The sequence below is a fragment of the Pangasianodon hypophthalmus genome, chromosome 26 (genome assembly GCF_027358585.1).
Source record: "Pangasianodon hypophthalmus isolate fPanHyp1 chromosome 26, fPanHyp1.pri, whole genome shotgun sequence".
In the NCBI taxonomy this organism is placed as follows: Eukaryota; Metazoa; Chordata; class Actinopteri; order Siluriformes; family Pangasiidae; genus Pangasianodon; species Pangasianodon hypophthalmus.
In genome coordinates this window covers 17,931,933-17,950,713 of record NC_069735.1, presented here as the reverse complement: position 1 = coordinate 17,950,713, position 18,781 = coordinate 17,931,933, and the positions used below count along the sequence as shown (strand labels likewise).

The 18,781-nt window shown below is 37.8% G+C and overlaps 2 protein-coding genes across 5 annotated transcripts; both read right to left on the bottom strand.

The window, feature by feature from the left end:
• Nucleotides 1-44: 44 nt before the first annotated feature.
• LOC117596117 (polymeric immunoglobulin receptor) lies at nt 45-8,524 on the bottom strand. 4 transcript variants are annotated; one of them, XM_053229644.1, is made up of 11 exons: nt 8,351-8,524; nt 7,844-8,167; nt 7,148-7,471; nt 5,648-5,758; nt 5,131-5,174; nt 3,105-4,843; nt 2,666-2,771; nt 2,462-2,557; nt 2,292-2,344; nt 1,136-1,252; nt 273-1,029 (listed from the first exon to the last, which is right to left on the bottom strand). In XM_053229644.1, exons 1-6 carry the CDS (start codon nt 8,382-8,384, stop codon nt 4,712-4,714), a joined length of 969 nt encoding a protein of 322 aa, XP_053085619.1. In that variant the 5' UTR covers nt 8,385-8,524; the 3' UTR covers nt 273-1,029; nt 1,136-1,252; nt 2,292-2,344; nt 2,462-2,557; nt 2,666-2,771; nt 3,105-4,711. The 4 variants fall into 4 exon arrangements, 3 of the variants coding, with proteins under 3 accessions (XP_053085618.1, XP_053085619.1, XP_034155829.2); XR_008301015.1 differs by having other exon boundaries at nt 45-1,029; nt 2,666-4,843; nt 7,844-8,015; XM_053229643.1 differs by having other exon boundaries at nt 265-1,029; nt 2,666-4,843.
• Nucleotides 8,525-14,931: 6,407 nt separating this feature from the next.
• LOC113525655 (CMRF35-like molecule 6) lies at nt 14,932-18,714 on the bottom strand. The gene is made up of 7 exons (XM_053229766.1): nt 18,655-18,714; nt 18,493-18,554; nt 17,672-18,025; nt 17,144-17,227; nt 16,170-16,274; nt 16,034-16,071; nt 14,932-15,518 (listed from the first exon to the last, which is right to left on the bottom strand). Exons 2-7 carry the CDS (start codon nt 18,527-18,529, stop codon nt 15,135-15,137), a joined length of 1,002 nt encoding a protein of 333 aa, XP_053085741.1. The 5' UTR covers nt 18,530-18,554; nt 18,655-18,714; the 3' UTR covers nt 14,932-15,134.
• Nucleotides 18,715-18,781: the final 67 nt, after the last annotated feature.

Genomic DNA, 18,781 nt, shown 5'->3' with positions numbered 1-18,781 from the left:
CCACGCTCCCTCCGATCCTCTAGCACTGCTCTACTGGTCCCATAATCTCTCAGGATACAAGAAAGACCTGCATTAAGACTCTTCTCTGTCCTGGCACTCCTTCGTCTGGCTGCCCAAACAGGTGAGTCCCTGGCTGTCTTCAAATGAAGACTAAAGACCTACCTCTTCACCAATCACTTAAATTAGCACTTTGTTAATCTCTTAAGAAATCCTCTCCAACAGGGTTTTTAGACTGATGGTACTCTTAGTCCCTGAACTAGTGAAGTAGCAGGAGGATGTGTTTTTAATAGAGACTGTAAAGCACTTCTGTCAGTTGCTCTGGATATGGGTATCTGATAAATGCTGTAAATGTAAATGTAAATATAGGAAATGCATCCACACTGCAAACATGAGCAATCGCAGTTCATTCATCCCATTTCTCGACATTTATTATTAACGCATGGAAAAATGTAAAAAAAAAAAAAAGTATGCAACAAAACCAGCAAACAGTTCTCCTATTCAAGCATAACACATTATATGTAGTATTGTAGTATGTAGGGTTTAGTTATTTATTTTTGTGATAATTAAGCCTATAGTAACACAACTAAAATAAAACAGTGATACACATTGATAAAGGTAAGCATTAACATAATCTAATGAAAAGTACCATATTTCTGCTATAAAACAGTCAAATGAAATGTAGTCACAGTAAAACATAAGTATCTAACACACCTGTGTATATTTTAGAAACAACAATTTACACTTCACATCTTCTATAATGAAAAATATCAGGAGTCAGGACTCTTGACAGATGATTGACAGGTAGAGACATCACTCATTTATCTCCTGTATCACAGAGCTGGAAGTTTCGAGTTCAGAGCAGTGTGAATTCTCCAGGAAGATCACTGTGTTGTACTCGTGGCTTTCAGTCGGATCTGCGGGTTGATCTGAGGGATCTGCTGGCGCTTCAGTAATGGTGTTAACACTACATAGTTCTGGATGATATTTCGTGTCTTTAATCTCATCGAAATCCTCTGCAGTATGTTCAAGCTGACAAAATGTTTAAAAAAAACACTGAATGGAATGAAGGAGCAAATAATAGAGATATAAACTATGAGTGAAATTATTGTGCATTTTGTACGAAAATTTTACTAACCTCAGTAGGTGACTCTGAGGGATCAGTGGGTATGTCAACATTGTTGTAAATAGTGTGTAGATCTGTGTGAAATTTGTAGTCTTTAATCTCCTCATAGTCCTCTTCAGTATGTCCAAGCTAAAGAAAGTAAAAAAGACACCAAAGGAATGAAGAGACAAATAAGACAGATTATAATTATATATCAAATTTCGAAGAGTTTTGATGTTTGAGAAAGATTTCAGTAAATTTCCTATGAGGTGTGAAATCACTAACCCTCATTCTCAGCACTCAGGGGAACATTTCCTCATAACAACGAACACCACACTTTATGTTCAAGCCTGTTTTGTGTTTTTTTCCCCTGAAAGCCTTTGTTACAAGAAATTTATACCACAGTGCTCCTGAATTCTAGATTCTGATTGGTCAGAAGGTGTTGATTAATTTTCAGCAGCTCCGATAGTAGGTTTATATTAATGTGCTCATTCTAATACGTTATAGTTTCTATAGTAATAGCTAATAAAATGGATTTCATTAAAAAAACTTTATTTATTAGGGAAAAAATAATCATTGATATGGTGAAGTTGTCTTTAAGAAAGGTTTATTTCACATTTATGGAAGGAGTCTCCAGTGTCAGTGCTTTGTAGCAGTCAGAGGTGAAGCTGTAATTTTAGATTTTCTAATTTCTCAAGAACTTATTTCATGTTTCATGTTTTTAATGTGACTCCACTTCATCACCCCACCCCTGTAACCCTGTAACTGGTAGCATGCTATTTTACATAACATCATTGATTATGAAGCTGAAGCTGAACTGGGAAACTGAAAATATGTTTTGGGATTGATATTAGTATAAACACTTTCATTTTGGATTTGTGTTTGGGGAACAATTCTATGGCTGGAAATTCGCACTGTAAAATCAAAACGATGGAAAACAAGAACTAAGATCATAATAGAGCAACAATTTAAATCCAGTAACTCTGTAGTCATGTCAATAATGACTGACATAAAAATAAGGGGAAAAAAAAGCAAAACAATGTTTTGTGACATTGTGTTGAAAAAGTTGTTTTTGTTCTATTGTTTCTTATTTTGTAATGTTTGACAGAGACGAAGGAAGTTTACTAAATAAAGAGAGAGAGATATTTTCTGCCCAGTGAATGATCAGAGAGTCGTAACATTAGCTCACCTGTCGGTTGTTTAAGTCATCTGTGTTCACAGTGTGTGATGAGGAACTGTGATCTGTGGAAAACAGCAGAGAAAATATTAAACTGTGTTCACAATAAACAATAACACAATAAATGCTCTGCAATCAGAAATATGATGTATGCATGTGGCTGTGGAAGTAATCAGAGTTACCGTGTTTATTTTGTTTCCATTTAAGAAACAAGTAGAGAAGAATAGCAAAGAGCAGAAGAACCACAGAGACTGAGACAATGATGCCCACAGAGGTACCTGCACCAACATACAGAACTAAATCCCAAAAATGATTTAAAAAATTTGGATGAATTTTTGTGTGCTTTTTTTTTAAAAAAAAATCAATTTATGTATATGTATTTTTACCTGATGTATGGGATAAAGATGATGATGATGTCATGGTGTACTTGGTGTACTGTGTTGTTGGAAGAAGGGTTGGAAGGGTTGTGGTTTTTTTTTTTGACATCTGTAACTATCATATGATAAAGTGCATGCAGTGTTTTTATATATTTAGAGCTTATATGCACCAAATATAATTTATGTACCAAATATATAGTCTAATTGAATCAATTAAGTACAGATGAGTACTTGTTTTACATGATAACAAAAAGCCTGAGGATGTGTCGTTTCTGGTTTCCCATTCTAGATGATAACTGTATCATCATTACAGCAGACCAAACACTCATAAGCAGTTTAGTTTGTTGTGTGTCTCAGTTTTAGCTTTGGCGTCACATAATAATCGTTACATCCTCCGATGCACAATAACACAAAGCAGCACCAGCACACAAGTAAACTTATCACTTACCTCGGATAAGACAGATGATAAGAACGAGCAGAGTGTTCAATTCAAGCTGCAGGTGCAATTCACTTTACTGCATAATGCTTTAATCTTGTCAGAATGATTTTCTGTGAACTAAATAGTATTTTACTTCCTCCTCCCTCCCTCTCTCTCCCCCTCTATGTAAATGTCACAGTCTACACTTCTACTTCTCTTCTATATAATAATAATAATAATAATAATAATAATTATTATTATAATAAACAACTTTATTTATATAGCACATTTCATACATTTATATTGCAGTGAATTACAATATGTAGTAAAAAAAAATACAAGAGAAGAAAATAACCAAACAGTCGTCATGAAAAATAACAATATAGGCAAATAATAGCAAAAAGAAATATCACTATTAACACTCTCACTCCCTCGCTTTTAGTAAGCGCTTTATCCTGATCAGGGTCATGGTGGATCCAGTGCCTATCCTGGAACACCAGTGTGAGGTGAGTGGGTCTCCAGTCCTGATCCACCTTCCTAATCCACCTACTGGCATGTTTTGGGGAGGTTGGAGGAAACCCAAGAACCTGCAGGAAACTCACATGGACACGGAAAGAACATGCAAAACCCCACACAGACAGTAACCCGACCTCAGGATCGATCCGAAACTTGTAAAAAAAATAAAATAAAACTGCAATGAAAATAATATAGATGTAATGTACCAGCAAAATTAATGAAAATAATGCAAAACTAGTTCAATGCTAAAATGAGAACAATGTTTTTTTTATTTTTATTTTATTTTTATTTACTACTTTTTTTCAGTGGAGCCTAAAAATGGAGCAGTCTAAAGCAGTCTAAAGTTTTTCAGAGACCTCTGTGTGTGAAGGTGCTATCAACTAGTGATAAAATGTTAGAGTCAATGTTATAGGAAGCAGGCAGCCAGTTTAGTGATGCTGGAACTTCTCTAATAAAGCCCTGTTTTTGACAACATGCTAATATTCCTGCTTCTGCATTTTACACAAGTTGTAGGAAGTCCTGTTAGTGATGCATTGTAATAGTCAAAGTGAGAAAGGACAAAACCTGGATGGATCAGTTTCTGAGGTAGGGTTTCCCCAGTGCTGTAAAAAAACTGATTGTCATCATCATTATAGTAAACTTTTCACAAAAAGAAAATAAGAAAATATGTCTGTTTGATGTGTTAATTCATTTAAATATCAGAATTATACCTCATACATGCAATATTTGTGATTAATTTCAATCGGATGTGCTGATATCATAACAATAATAAACAGTAATGGTTATAAAAAGCAGAACAGACTTGTCCTTCTTCACTCACTTCCTCTGGACATTCTGAAACTTTAAAAGGAAGTGCTATAATATCGTTGCTACACAAACTGATCATGCGACAATTCACATGATTTCTATGATTGCTGTGGTCTGTGGATAAATTACAGTGCATGTCGGGGAACCAGAGGGGTTTGTGGGTAAATTGGAGGGGTTAGTGGGTAAATCAACAATTAAAATGTGTGAAAATAATAATAATAATAATAATAATAATAATAATAATTACATTTTTTGTTTTGGAAAGCTGGACCATGGGGTTTTGATCAGCTGTGTTTGGAGATGTTGCTTTTGTGCTAACTTGTAGAAGTCGCAGTTCTACCAGACAGATTTGGAAAGATAGGATGAGTTTGGGGTTTCTGGGCGCTGACATAAACAGTAGCGGCCTGTGTGTCCTGAATCTTCTCATAATAGGCAGAGTAGGCACCCTGATAGATAGATAGAAAGAGAGAGAGAGAGAGAGAGAGAGAGATTAGTATGCAGTTAGGGAGCTCATTATGGGGACATGCAATCAATCAATCAATCAATCAATCAATCAATAAGCAAGCAAATCCACCCATCCAGTCATCCATTCATCCATCCATCCATTTAATCTCTTTTCCATGCCACTTACAAAAAAAACCCCATAAATGTTAATGTTTTTTTCCCATTTTGGCAATTTTAACCTTTACATTAAAACATGTGGATGAGTCTTTTTCCTCCTCTCTTCACTGACCTCTCTGTTCACTGGGTTTCCTCTGTCGGCTGGCGAGGAAGCATCTATCAACATAAAGTTACATGTAGGAATCACCACAATGTCTTCAAATGACAGTTTATAAACTGTGTCTTTACGCTGCATCTCATTTTATTACTTGTGGCATGTTCTGAAGTTTGTGTGTTGAGTTACAGAACAAGCCACAATAAGGGTGTGTGTTTGTAATATCTGACTGTGAGTCATTGTTTTCTGCATTTTTACTCATTTTAAGCTTGAAAAATTTGTTTCATTCTAAAACAACAGGATGTGTTTCAAGAAATAATTGCAAATACATAAAATTATCTGCCAATTTTCTTTTCTCCAAAATGTCAGGAAAAAAAAACAGATGTGTGTGTGTGTGTGTACATGTATGTATATACATGTGTGTGTGTGTGTGTGTGTGTGTGTGGACATGTGTTTATATATCTCCAGAAGAAACAATTTTTTCTTAACAAAAACCAGAGCTTTTAATAATTTGTTTTTGTGTGTAAAATAATACCTTTTGCCTTCGTGGACCACAGTTTGTAGAAGATCAGCGTAAATCCTGCGATCAGCAGCAGAGCCACACCGACGTACACAGTGATGATGATGGCCGATGAGGAAGCTGGAGCTACAGGACACAGAAAGATGAATACAGACCTGAATCTGACTGTGAGCACAGTATGCAAATATGTATGTTTGTAGAAACATGGTTCTTATAAGGCATGTTTGCAGATCCTTGATGTCATTAGTGTCCATTGAGGTGTTTGATTAATTAATGAGGAATTGCAGAATAATGAGGAATTGCTCAGTAATCACATGCTACAGTAACTGTATATGTTTAACTACTTTACGGACCAAAAGCCTAAAAAAGGATTTTTTAAATCCTGCTTGCACTGAAGGAATTCGGACCAATCCCCTCCACTCTAGCAGTTATTATTTTTAGTAGGTTAAACAAACTAGTCATTTAAACCACAGCGACGCTAACAAGGTTGAAGCAGTTACTGAAGATGAATAAACATGGTAAAGGTGTTGCACAGCTGGACCACCCAGTACACTCTCGTGGTTATGATCTTTCTTTGTTCCATGAGCATCATATCTGACTGTTCTGTTAGTTCCCATGTGATCTCCTTAACCTGAGTCCATTAACAACATTTATTAAAGGAAAATACACCCATTTACAGGTAATACTTGTATTAATCAAGAAATCCCTGTCCATTGTAGATGCATGAGAAATCCTATGATATTTAAATTAAAATAAAAGTGGAATATCCTGTTCACACACAATTTCCTTCAGAGCCTTGAAGAAACATAAATTTTAGAACTTTAACAGAGATGTGTCAGACATCACGTAAAAAATTATGTACTACACCAATTGCTAATTTCCCATTTCTGCTTTGACTCCAATTAAATATTTTGCTTTACATTCATGTCTCTCTCTCTCTTTCTCTCTGTCTCTCTCTCTCTCTCCTTCTCCTCACTAAATACTAAAAAGGCATGAAAAATGCCATGTACTCCACAGGTAATGTTGGATACATCAACTCAAGTTACTGCAACTAGCAAGCTGTTTTAGCAATGTTCCAAGTAGTCTACAATATGATGTTTGTATTCTACAAACTACCAGTTGCCCACATAAACACTCATATTTATATCATATGTTCTCACATAAGCATTCATGTCATAGCCTGGTTAGGCTGTATTGTCTGCATTATCTATCTATTAGCAAGAGTTTTAAGCCTGACAGTGTAGCATCTTGTGAGAGTTAAACATATCAGGTGATTAATTCGGTGGAATAGCTCGTGTCCTCCTCAGCTGCTCTGAAGTCATAACCAGTCTTACCACCAAATCTAGCAAGGTGAGGCCTTGTGTTTTTTGTAAACTCTAACACAGCTACACTCCTAAGACACTGTGTCTCTGGATGAGTAACTCAGGCTTTTGGACCCAACTATGCATCAAACAAAACTGCAGGACTGACTTTTATTTTATTTTCATAAAAACTTTCATAATATCAGATTCTCACCAGTAACTTCAAGCTGCATTTCACTGAAGATGGACACATAAGAAGGCTTATTCTTTAAAACTCCACACAGATAAAGTCCTCCATCATCCACCGTCACATTGCTGATGCTCATATTGATGACTTTATCTCTCGAGGAGACGTGAAGAACATACTTGTCTTTGTTTTCATAGTCTGAATAAGTGAATATGATGGCGAATATGCTCTGACTGGTCACTTTGTACACACTTTTCATGTCATTTTCATGCCCTTCTGGATATGTACAGCTGAAGGTAACAACGTCTCCAGGATGAGTCGTCTGTGAAAATGACTTTCCATAATACAGACCTGTCAGTCAAGACAAACGAAACAGGTACAACTTTTAAGAATAATGTAGCTGTGATGCAATTAATGAGTTAAATTTTCTTCTTTCAGATCATTTTAGCTGGCTAACTATCAGCAGAGGAGTTGGAGTAATGTGAATTATGTGAAGCTTCCTCTGTACGAGTCCCTGTGAATGAACTGTTACTATAGAAACATTAACGCATTAGAACGAGTGCATTAATATAAACCTGTGATTTGCAGCTGCACTACTGTCAGAGCTGCTGTTATAGAAAATTAAATCAACACCTTCTGACCAATCACAATCTAGATGTCAACACTGCTGTGGTGCAATTAGAATAATTCAAATAGACCTAGTTTTAAAATACAGAATCTCACCATTTTCCACATCCAGCTCCACATTTAACAGGTTTTCATTTTGGTCTTCCACTCCAAATCTGTAATTTCCTCCATCCTCCTGGCTTAAATTTCTAATGAGCACGCTATAAACTCCAGCCGGAATTTCATCCACGGCAAAGAATTTTCCTTTAAGATCCCATTTTTCCTCTGTCTGAGAAAAGATGTTTTTGCAGTTCCTTTTGTTGATCTTACAAAAGTATTTTGTGTGATTGTTGTATTTTTGAGGATTATATTTATAGTTTATAATGACACTTCCTCCTTCATATCCTGTTACTTTAACGTCTTCCTCACAGTCAACTTGAGCTATGAAATAAAATAAAGTTCCTCTTTTAGACTTTCCTGATATAAAACATGGAGCATTACATCATACAAAGCAGAGACTTTATACTGTATATCATTTACAAAACATAAACAGTAGAATGATTGAACCAGAACCAGAACTATGAACTACACCTCACACTTTTTGATAAAAGTAGAATATCTGACCTGAAATCAGGTACAAGGTGAAAATGAGAAGCATGTTTATCTTTCTCCTGTTTCTAACCCACAAGTCCAGATGGTTTGTGCTCAAAATTCACAAAAAAATTAAGAAGATTAAAAAGTCACTATAGTCCTGCAGTCACTCAGAGAGACTGAAATGCCTTCTGTGCTGCTGAAGTGTCTTTCTCAATCTCTTAATGTCAGCACCGCCCTTTTCCCTAAGCCCTACTTTCAGTTATTTTCTCATCCTCTTGAACGTTTGTGGGCACTTCCCTCTTACACATTTTACAATTTATAACTATACAGTATTTCAGTACTTGCCACTGAAGACATTCAGGTAAGAAGCCCAGCTGCCCAACGGTGTTAGAATTTTTACTAAACTGAGTTTAGTTGTAAAATGATTATTATAATACAGTATTATTACTGGGCCAACAGAGGGCCAACATCTTTTTTTTTTTTTTTTTAAACATTTTTTTAAACCTCATTTCTGCTGCCTGTACTGACAACCTTTATAGAGACTTTAAGCAAAGCAACTAAACCTAATAGGTGTTCATGCCGTAGCCATAGAAATCAAATTCACTAAGCAATAGCTCTAATGTTTTGGCAGAACAGAGTGTTTGACAGTCTTTGTGGGCTATAAAAAAGTTATTTTAAAAAGCAATACTAGAATTGCTTTATATATTACAAGATAAGCTAATCTCAGATGAAGTGTTTATTACTGCTGTGCAATATGGATTTTTGGTGTGGTTACAAGCAGAGGCTGACATACACCATATAGTCAAAAGTATGTGGACACCTGACCATCAGACCCATATGTGCCTCTTCCCCAAACTGTTACCACAATGTTTAAAGCACACAATTGTATAGAATGTCTTTGCATGCTGTAGCATTACAATTTCCCTTCACTGGAACTAAGAGGCCCAAACCTGTTCCAGCATGACAATGCCCCTGTGCACAAAGTGAGATCCATGAAGACATGGTTTCCCAAGGTTGGAGTGGAAAAACTACAGTGTACTCGAGAACTTGAATAAAATCTTGAGTGTCTCCAGTTTGCAGTTTGGATTATTCAGTAGATCAGAGAGCATCTTTTCTCCTGGATTATTGTAGCTCAGATCCAGATCTCTCAGGACTGATAAGGAGTTTGAAGTCAGAGCAGATGCCAGTAAAGAAAAACCTTCTTGTGTCACTGAACAACCGGACAACCTAAAAAAAAAGAAAAAAATGAAAGCAACATAGTGACCAGCACAATTTAGCTTTAGAGTATCATTTGAAAACTAACCTCAGTATCTGCAGTTTGCACTGTTCATTGCTGAGTCCATCAGAAATGATCTTCACTCCTGAATCCTGCAGGTCATTGTTACTCAGGTCCAACTCTCTTACAGTGTTGAGAATGGAGGAGAGGAATGAGCAGCTCTTCTCTGTGAGGTTACACCAGCTCAGCCTGGATTTAGAACACAGCCAAAAACATAGATTTCATAGAACTTTAATGTACAAAACATAGAAACATACAACTTTAATGTACAAAACTCTGTTTATGGTTGTAATAAAGCAGGTCACAGAAAGATCAAGTTAAGTGTTTAACAAACAGTATGTGTGCCAAGTGGATGTATTTTCCAATATATTCAACAATTAAATGATTTTTGCAGTTATTTATCAATACTTGCCTCAGAATTTGCAGTTTACAGTATAAATTTTCTGCTAAGAGCAGCTCCAGTACTGTGTCCCGTGGTAACTGGTGAACAATTTTAGATTGCTATGCACAATTTAAGCTCAAGCAGCTGCGCCTGTGCATGGAAGCACGAGTCCTTATCAATCACCATCATTCTCTATGAAGATAAGGGTAAAACAAGGCTGTGTGCCTTGACTAAAACCTCTTACAAAATGCAACATCGCTGTCATTCATGGCCTACAATGTCATGTAGATGACAGTGCCATTATTCCTCACTCGCACTCAGCCATAAAAAAGACACTCGGCATGGTGTCCACTGTGTATCGTTTATTTTGTGTAGTAGTTACCACCCAAAAATCTTACTGTCCAGCAGGAGACTTCATCCATGCAAATTTCTCAGTTCACCATAGATGACCCTGAATGTTGTCAACAGTTTCTGCTACACTATATGGCTAAAAGTTTGTGGATCATCACACTCATATGTGGTTCTTCCTCAAACTCTAACCACAAAGTTGGAAGAACACAATTGTATAGAATGTCTCTGTATGCTGTAGCATTACAATTTCCCTTCACTGGAACTAAGAGACCCAAACCTGTTCCAGCATGACAATACCCCTGTACACAAAGTGAGATCCATGAAGACATGGTGTGTTAAGGTTGGAGTGGAGGAACTCGAGTGTCCTGCACAGAGCCCTGACCTCAACCCCACTGAACACCTTTGGGATGACCTGGAACACCGACTGCACCCCAGACCTCCTCGACATCCCAACATCAGCGCCTGACCTCACTAATGCTCTTGTAGCTGAATGAACACAATCCCCACAGCCACGCTCCAACATCTAGTGGAAAGCCTTCCCGGAAGAGTGGAGCTCATTATAACAGCAAACACAGGGGAATAAATCTGGAACAGGATGTTCAGCAAGCGCATATGGGTGTGATGGTTAGGGGTACACATACTTTTGGCCATATAGTATATCTATATTCTATATAGTAAAAAATAATGTAAATATAATTCTAATTCAACACACATTAAAAACATAAACTGAGAAAGAGAGAGAGAGAGAGAGAGAGAGAGGTCGTAAGAACAGAAACGAGCAGAAGGTATAAGAGGAAAAAAAGCATTTATTTACTCACAAACTTTGTCTTAAATTTGTGTATACGTCTGTTAGGCCATAGGCCAAGAGAGACTTTTTACAGATTTAATGTTATAATCTCTCAAAAAAACCAAACTCTCACTCTGCACTCAGGAATTTTCCAAGTTTTCCTAACTAGCTAAATTTGGTGCTCTGTAGAGAACAGTGCACATGACTGAAGCCGTAGTTCAGTGTTAATCGTTAAAGGCATAAAATCAAGGAACTTACAAAAAAAGAGAGCAAGAAAAGCATTGATACTCCCTGTTTTTTGTGGTGCTTTGTGGGATTTTTTAGGGAGCGAACGTTCCATTGCACTTTAAGAACTTTGCAATTGAGTCAGCCCTTAAACTGGCCGACTGCCTGATCAATGCCCTAACTACTGAACTAGGGAGCTGATTGAGGAGCACCCCAGGTTAGACGGGAGAGCTGAATTACATGGCTCAGTGAGTGAACACTCAGGTCTGCAACACTATTTATTTGTAGAATTTTCAGAAGAAGCTGAGGTAAGTGAAAAATGGCCCAATTTGTGAATTTAAATTACATTAATAACTGATAGTAATTTCAGGTGAAATTAAGAGAACACTACACATTAGATACGAGGTAAAGTTGGTTCCACCTTAAATGATTGCAAACATGAAATTGCGCCTGTAGAGGGCACAAATGAAAACAGCATTGAAAAGGCCAGTTACAGTACTCGCACTTATTTTGAACCTGAATTCATTTTTGTTGTTGGTATGAATAATAATTTTTTTTAAATCTTCTGTCCCCATTAAAAGAGCTATGTTATATTGTATAAATTGTCTACTTTCTCCTTGTGATGCAATGTTCAGCGCATTATTTACCAGGTGAAATCGCCTTGGACCACAAAAAACTCACCACATTCTGAAGAAGAATTTGTCACCAGCTTGGCCAATGATCATTCATTTATATTCAGGAAATGCTTTTTTCTAAATGTAACCCTGGATGTTCTACAATTTACAAGCAGGTTTCTTACCTTAATTTTAAACAGAGAAGCTGATGTTGCTGTAGGTGTCTGTTTCCTTCACCAGTGTAAACATCAGTTTCTCATTTACATTCAATAAATCATATCCAAAGGATCTTAGATTAGTTCGGTTAGCAGCATCATTTATCAGATGTAAGATTCATTATTGTGTTTAAATAACATTCCACATCCTACCCAACAACCAGAGAAACACCAATGATTACGTATTCAAATGCAATGGCAATCCTGTCAATTAAAGCATCCCAGCACCAAATACCTCTCACCTCCTGAGATAAGTCTTGATCTGTAATGCCCTGGATTTGGTTCAGGAAGTCCTGTACACACTTTACTGTCAAATTAACCTAGAGCAAATATGATCCATATTTAAATAAACACTAAAATCTCATTTCTTACAATTTTTTAAAGATGGCTTAATGTTATTTTAAAAATTTCTGAAAGTGATTTAACCTTATCTTAGACTTTCTTTTGAAGAAAATGGAAATATCAAAGAAAATATTAATAATATATATATACACTGCAAAATCCCAAGCACCGGTGTACCATTTCAGCCTTTATTCAGAGATTCACCACCATCAAAATGATCAAATACTAAGAAATCAATCACAAAGAAAAAGAAGTTTACAATCCATCGCCATCTGCGCTAGTGCCACCCCAGGAACCCAGGATCCCTCAGCGATTATTGCTTACATAATCTCCCTGTTGTGTGATCGTAAACTGGACTGGGCCTCAGCCCTCTGGAGACAGCAGTCACCCATTTGCTTAGATCTAAAAGTGTTCACGGACACTCTTCAACAGGTGTTCAACCATCCAGTCAGAGGCCGTGAATCAGCAAGACGGCTACTAGAACTATGCCAGGGGCATCTATCTGTGGCAGATTACGTCATTGAGTTCCACACTCTGGTGTCTGAGAGTAGATTTGATTCAGAAGCCCTTGTCTCAAGCTTCTACCTTGGTCTTTCTGAGCTAGCTACTACCTTGCCCACCTCAGCCAACAGACTGAGGAGGAACTGATGCTGCTGGGATGGACACGCCTGTCAACTGAGGAGAGAGAGAGACGCATGAGGGAGGGCCATTGTTTCTACTGTTGGACGACTGGTCATCTGCGCCCTTTCTGCCCTGAGTTAGCAGTAAAAGCCAGGGAACCTTAGCGAGAAGAACAGCCCAATTTGACACTCCTCACTCCCGTTTATTGTTGTCAGCCACACTTACTTGGAGGACTATCAGGGATAGGACTGTTTCATTGAGGGCATTTGTAGATTAAGGTGCAGCTGACAACTTTTTGGACACTGAATTGGCAAGAAAGATGTGCATCCCATATGAAACTTGTCCGTCATCCTGCAAGGTGCAGGCTCTGGATGGCAGACCTATCAGCTCTGGAGTGATCAAATTCAGAACAAAGCATCTATGTTTGACCATTGGAGAGATTCACCATGAAATAATCTCCTTTCACCTTCTTGAGTCCTCCAGGGAACCCCTGATCCTAGGATACCCCTGGTTGCGGCTTCACGACCCTCAATTTTCTTGGATCTCTGGGACTCTATTTCATTGGGGTCCTGCATGTAAGGAATCCTGCATCCTGCATCCAACCTGCCTGCATGCCCTGTTGCTGGGACTCAAGGGACTCTTGCAGCACTTGAAGAGGTGGGTGCCTGTTCTTTGAATAATCCATTAGATTTGACACTTTTGCCCCTTGAAAACTATGAATTGAGAGAAGCAAACAGTGTGCTACCGAGCTGCCCCCTCATAGGCCCTATGATTGTGCTATTGACCTCCTCCCTGGCAAACTCCCACATAGAGGTCATCTATATTCCCTATCTGGCCCAGAAACTGAGGCCATGCACGAATATATCCAGGATGCCTTAAAGACTGGCTTTATTCACCCCTCTACTTCACCTGTTAGTGCTGTTTTCTTTCTTGTTTCAAAAAAAGACGGTGGTCTTCTTCCCTGAATAGACTATCAAGGACTTAACAAGATAACGGAGAATAAGAATTTCTACCCTTTTCCCCGATGTCATCTGCATTGAAGCTTCAGAAAGCTTTTTTCAAAATTTTATTCGCATAGTGCATACAACTTGGTATGCACCAGAGAGGGTGATGAATGGAAGACCGCTTTCAGTACCTCAACTGGCCACTGGGAATACCAGGTCATGCCCTTTGTATTAGCCAATGCCCCAGCAGTAGCAGTATTTCAGGCCTTCATCAATGATGTTATGTGAAAGATGTTGAATCTCTTTGTGTTTGTTTATCTAGATGATACTGGTCTTCTCAAACTCTCTACAGGAACACAATCAGCATGTCTGGAAAGTTCTGAATAAGCTACTTGAGAGTCACCTTTTCATTAAACTTGAAAAATGTGAGATCCATTGTCCCAAGTCTCATTTTTAGGTTATGTTGTTTCTCAAGAAGGCATCCAGATGGACCCAGGGAAGGTATCAGCCATCACCAATTGGCCCCAGCCCAAAACATTGAAGCAGGTGTAGAGATTTCTTGGCTTTGCAAATTTCTACAGGCAGTTCATTCGTAAACAGGCAGTTCATTCGCACCGTTTTCTGCTATACATCCAAGCTGACCTTATTTTTAGGCCTATATGTTTTTAATTTGTTAAGGTTTGGAGTAAACCTAATGAATATGGAGTGTTTTAGTTGCATATCCAGTAAGTGATTCACAATTATTTTTTTAAAAGGAAGATCCACATTTGTGCACCCAAGATGCACAAATATTTTTGGCATTCACAAATAAGTCTTTGGTTCACAAATATTTTTAAAATGCAGAACTTCACTTCTCTTGTTGTTTATTTGTGGAGCAAAATGAAGCAATTTTGTTGACAAGTTACAACACCTTTCATTATTATTTTGATACACACAAACCATCAAATCACATTTGATTAGGCCAAACACTGTCGTACTGTAATTTACTATAAAAGATTTATAGATTTATAGATAAAAGATTTAGTTTAGAAGCAAAGGAAATAGCATCTAAGTGTTATCAGTGCTGCTGGACAGTAGCATAGACATCATGTGACTCCTCTGGGAAAGAAGAAGTGTCATTAAGCACATGTGATCGCTGCTGAAAGCAGAATTTGGAATAGAGTAGGGAAACGGATTGTGTTGAAGTGATAATTGGTGCATAACTCTGAGGTTGTGGACAGGTTGGAGAGCGTGGAACAACAGAATACACCACTGCTTCAGGATGTTGAAGTTGGGTTTCTCCAGAGCAGCCCTGGATTGCTGCAGGTTCGCTGTGGGATGGAGGAGAGAGAGTCCGGGTTCGACTCGATGTTGGAGTAGCATAGATGGTGGAATCTGGGCTCTGGATAGTGGCTAAAGAGATGCTGTTTTTTGGGAGGATTTTGTCGTACATACAGTTGTCCTGAAATAAATAAAAGGAAAATGAATAAAATATATGTGTATAACAAATAAATGCTTCATAAATTGCGTGTTACCTAAGTATGTAACACAATATCACCATCTGTCACGATATCAATATCTGTATTTGGTATTATTTTTGATTGTACCTGCATGAGATATTTTCTAATGAATTTACCTGGTTCTATTTCCCAAAATTTAAAGAAACTAGTAGCCTAATTTAAACCACAACAAGCCTGAACAGCAGTTACTAAAGATGAATGAAAGAACCCACATGAAAGGAAAATCCTCTTGCTCATGCAACATTTTTGCTTGAATCCCAAATGGCCTGTGAAGTATTCTGGCAAGTTTCCTAAAAATAAACCTAACAGCACACCTCTTATTAATATCTGTATTTGTACCTGTTTAGAACACATTATCTGTTCAAATAATGTTCACACAAACACACACACACACACACACACACACATGCACACACACACACACACACACACACACAGGGTGACCTTATCCACTTACCACATCATGTTCTGTGTAATTTTCAGACTGTGTGGAGGCTACGGCAGACAAAACAGCTTGTCTTTAAATCACAAAACACGTAAAATTATGTAACAAATGTAGAAAAGTTGGGTGCGTTATAAAGTACTTGTTTTACCGCCTGCTTTTGCCTTGTTGTTCTTCATAATGAAGAATATAGCATTTGTAGTCCCACACAGCAGCATAACTACAGCCAGAGAGACTCCAAGATGCACAGATTTATCTGAAGAAATGATTTAACAAATAAAAATGTGATACACAGGTGTGAATGCAAATTTTATTGTGCATGCATTTGGTGCTGGTTATCATGACATGACGATGCCCCGTGCACAAAGCGAGCTCCATGAAGACATGGTGTGTGAAGGTTGGAGAGGAAGAACTCGAGTGTCCTGCACAGAGCCCTGACCTCAACCCCACTGAACACCTTTGGGATGAACTGGAACACTGACTGAACCCCAGACCTCCTCAACATCCCAACATCAGCACCTGACCTCACTAATGCTCTTGTAGCTGAATGAACACAATCCCCACAGCCACGCTCCAACATCTAGTGGAAAGACTTCGCAGAAGAGTGGAGCTTATTATAACAGCAAACACAGGGGGAATAAATCTGGAATGGGATGTTCAACAAGCACATATGTGTGTGATAATCAGGGTACACATACTTTTGACCATATAGTGTAACTGCGCTCTTCTGGTTTGACTGGAAAGAGCAGACATACAGTCAGGTCCATAAGTATTTGGACAGTGACACAATTTTCATGATTTGAAATGAAGGTAACAGGTCCATCAAAATCTCAAAGAATGAACAAATCGACAATCATCAACAATCTGATCCAGCTACTCTAGTAATCTACGTATGAAGAATGGGCCCCAGTTAGTGGACTCAGTGTCTTTGTCCTGCATCTGGAATTGAAAATTTGACCCCAAAGAAACTTGCTAGGTTGGCATTAAATTGAATTTTGAATATTGTTTTGAATTGAAGCCTTTTCAAGCATGATGCTTGCATTTACCTATATATAATTTATGAGATTATATACAGTCATGACAAGTCAGTGAAATAGAGGAACTGGCGTATTTGCATTAGGTCACCTCTAATGAAGGTTTGCTGGTCCTGTGGTTCTGTAGTTCTCTGCCTGGTTATGGTGGCTGAAGATGTAGTTTGGGAAACAAAAGCTAGTGAGAAAAACAGACAGATAATCATACATTTCTGACTGTAAACATTATTTACAGTGTAATTAAGTGGTAACTGTGCAGATTTTAGACACTCTGGGGCAAAAAAAGGCCAAGATTCTTTTACCACACAAAAGTTATGTAGATCATGCAAAGTTAGGAGCCACTTCATGCTAATCCAATCAGAATTCAGCGTTCAACAACGCTATGGTTAAATTGTAATAAATGAATTAAATACATTTATCCCTATGATGTATTAGTTCTGGGCTCAGATTAAAGTAAGAATATGTGCATCACTCTTTCACATTTGGTAATTAAATGTATGTTATAGTGTTGAAGATGTTTCATCTTTTGGAACTTCTGAAGCCCCTGAAGATTATAATCTTAATCCATTTTCTGTTCAAAAGAACCTGTATGACTGAAAAAATGTCAGATGTCAGTTCTCACCATTCTCACTGGTTGCATCTTGCGCTACATCTTGCACTACGTCGAGGTTGACCTCCGTCAGAAAATCCCACAGCCACCGGTCCACCCCACACCAGTAAAGCCCAGCGTCCTCCACACTCAGGTTCCTGATAGTGACAGTGAATACTCTGTTCCCCTTATCGTCCTCCAGAGAGAATCTGCTGTCCTGGGGCCACATTCCTCTGCTGTTCAGTCTCACAAGCTCTGTTTTAAGTTTACCTTTACTGAAGTACTTTGGGTAACTCTCACTTCCGTTGTCGTATGAACAGTGAACAGAAGCGTTTCCTCCTAGTGGTCCTTTCACTCGGACTCCTCCAGACACCACATTGGGTACGGCTGAGAGAAAGAAAGAAAGAGAGTCGTGTTATCTAAAAACAAAAAAAATCTGGCATGCAGATGCAATAATTATTACAGTTAAGACCTCACTGCCTTTGAGAGTTCCATATTTCTCATTGTGCCAATACACAAGATCTAAACAGTCATAAATGAGTGTGATTAGTTGTAGGAGTTAAATGTTTAAAAAGTACACTACATTCACTTTCCCAGGTGAAAGATATGAATTTGCATTACTGGTATGCATCATACTGTTTACCTCTCCCTGTACATTGTTAACTTATTGCCCCATGAATAAAACCTACAAAATCTGCAGCATTTTTGCATTTTTGCTTGTCCCAGCTCACTACAGCTATATCACTTTACCTTCATATATCGCTATTAAAATAAAAATCAGAACGCTTTTTGTATTATCTTTTATTTTTTATTTTTATTATTTTGCATTTTGTGTGAAAAAAAAAAAAACTTACCTCCAAAAAGAATCACACTCACAGCTATAATGTTCATGATGTTGCTGGAGAAGAAGAAAAACCTACAAAAAATGTAATAATATAAAATTTTAATTAAAATTATATTTAAAAAATGTAATAAAACAGTGAGAGTAGAGAATAAAGACATGGGTTTATGTGTACCTGTTTAAACCGCAGCGGGTTTCAGAATGAAACACAACCCAGACAGCCGGATAGAGTTGAGAGGAAATGAGAGAGAGAGAGTGTGTGTGTGAGTGTGTGTATGTGTGTGTGTGTGTGTGTGGGTGGC

Excerpts from the sequence above, each read along its gene's own strand:
- LOC117596117 (XM_053229643.1), bottom strand. The coding sequence starts at position 8,384 with ATGCTTCTCATTTTCACCTTGTACCTGATTTCAG. Across the intron at positions 7,472-7,843 it reads GGAGCTGGATGTGGAAAATG|GTCTGTATTATGGAAAGTCA; the intron begins GTGAGATTCTGT and ends CTTGACTGACAG. Across the intron at positions 5,175-5,647 it reads GTGGTCCACGAAGGCAAAAG|ATGCTTCCTCGCCAGCCGAC; the intron begins GTATTATTTTAC and ends TTATGTTGATAG.
- LOC113525655 (XM_053229766.1), bottom strand. The coding sequence starts at position 18,529 with ATGAACATTATAGCTGTGAGTGTGATTCTTTTTGGAG. Across the intron at positions 17,228-17,671 it reads AGATGCAACCAGTGAGAATG|CTTTTGTTTCCCAAACTACA; the intron begins GTGAGAACTGAC and ends TTTTCTCACTAG. Across the intron at positions 16,072-16,169 it reads CAACAAGGCAAAAGCAGGCG|CCTCCACACAGTCTGAAAAT; the intron begins GTAAAACAAGTA and ends TGTCTGCCGTAG.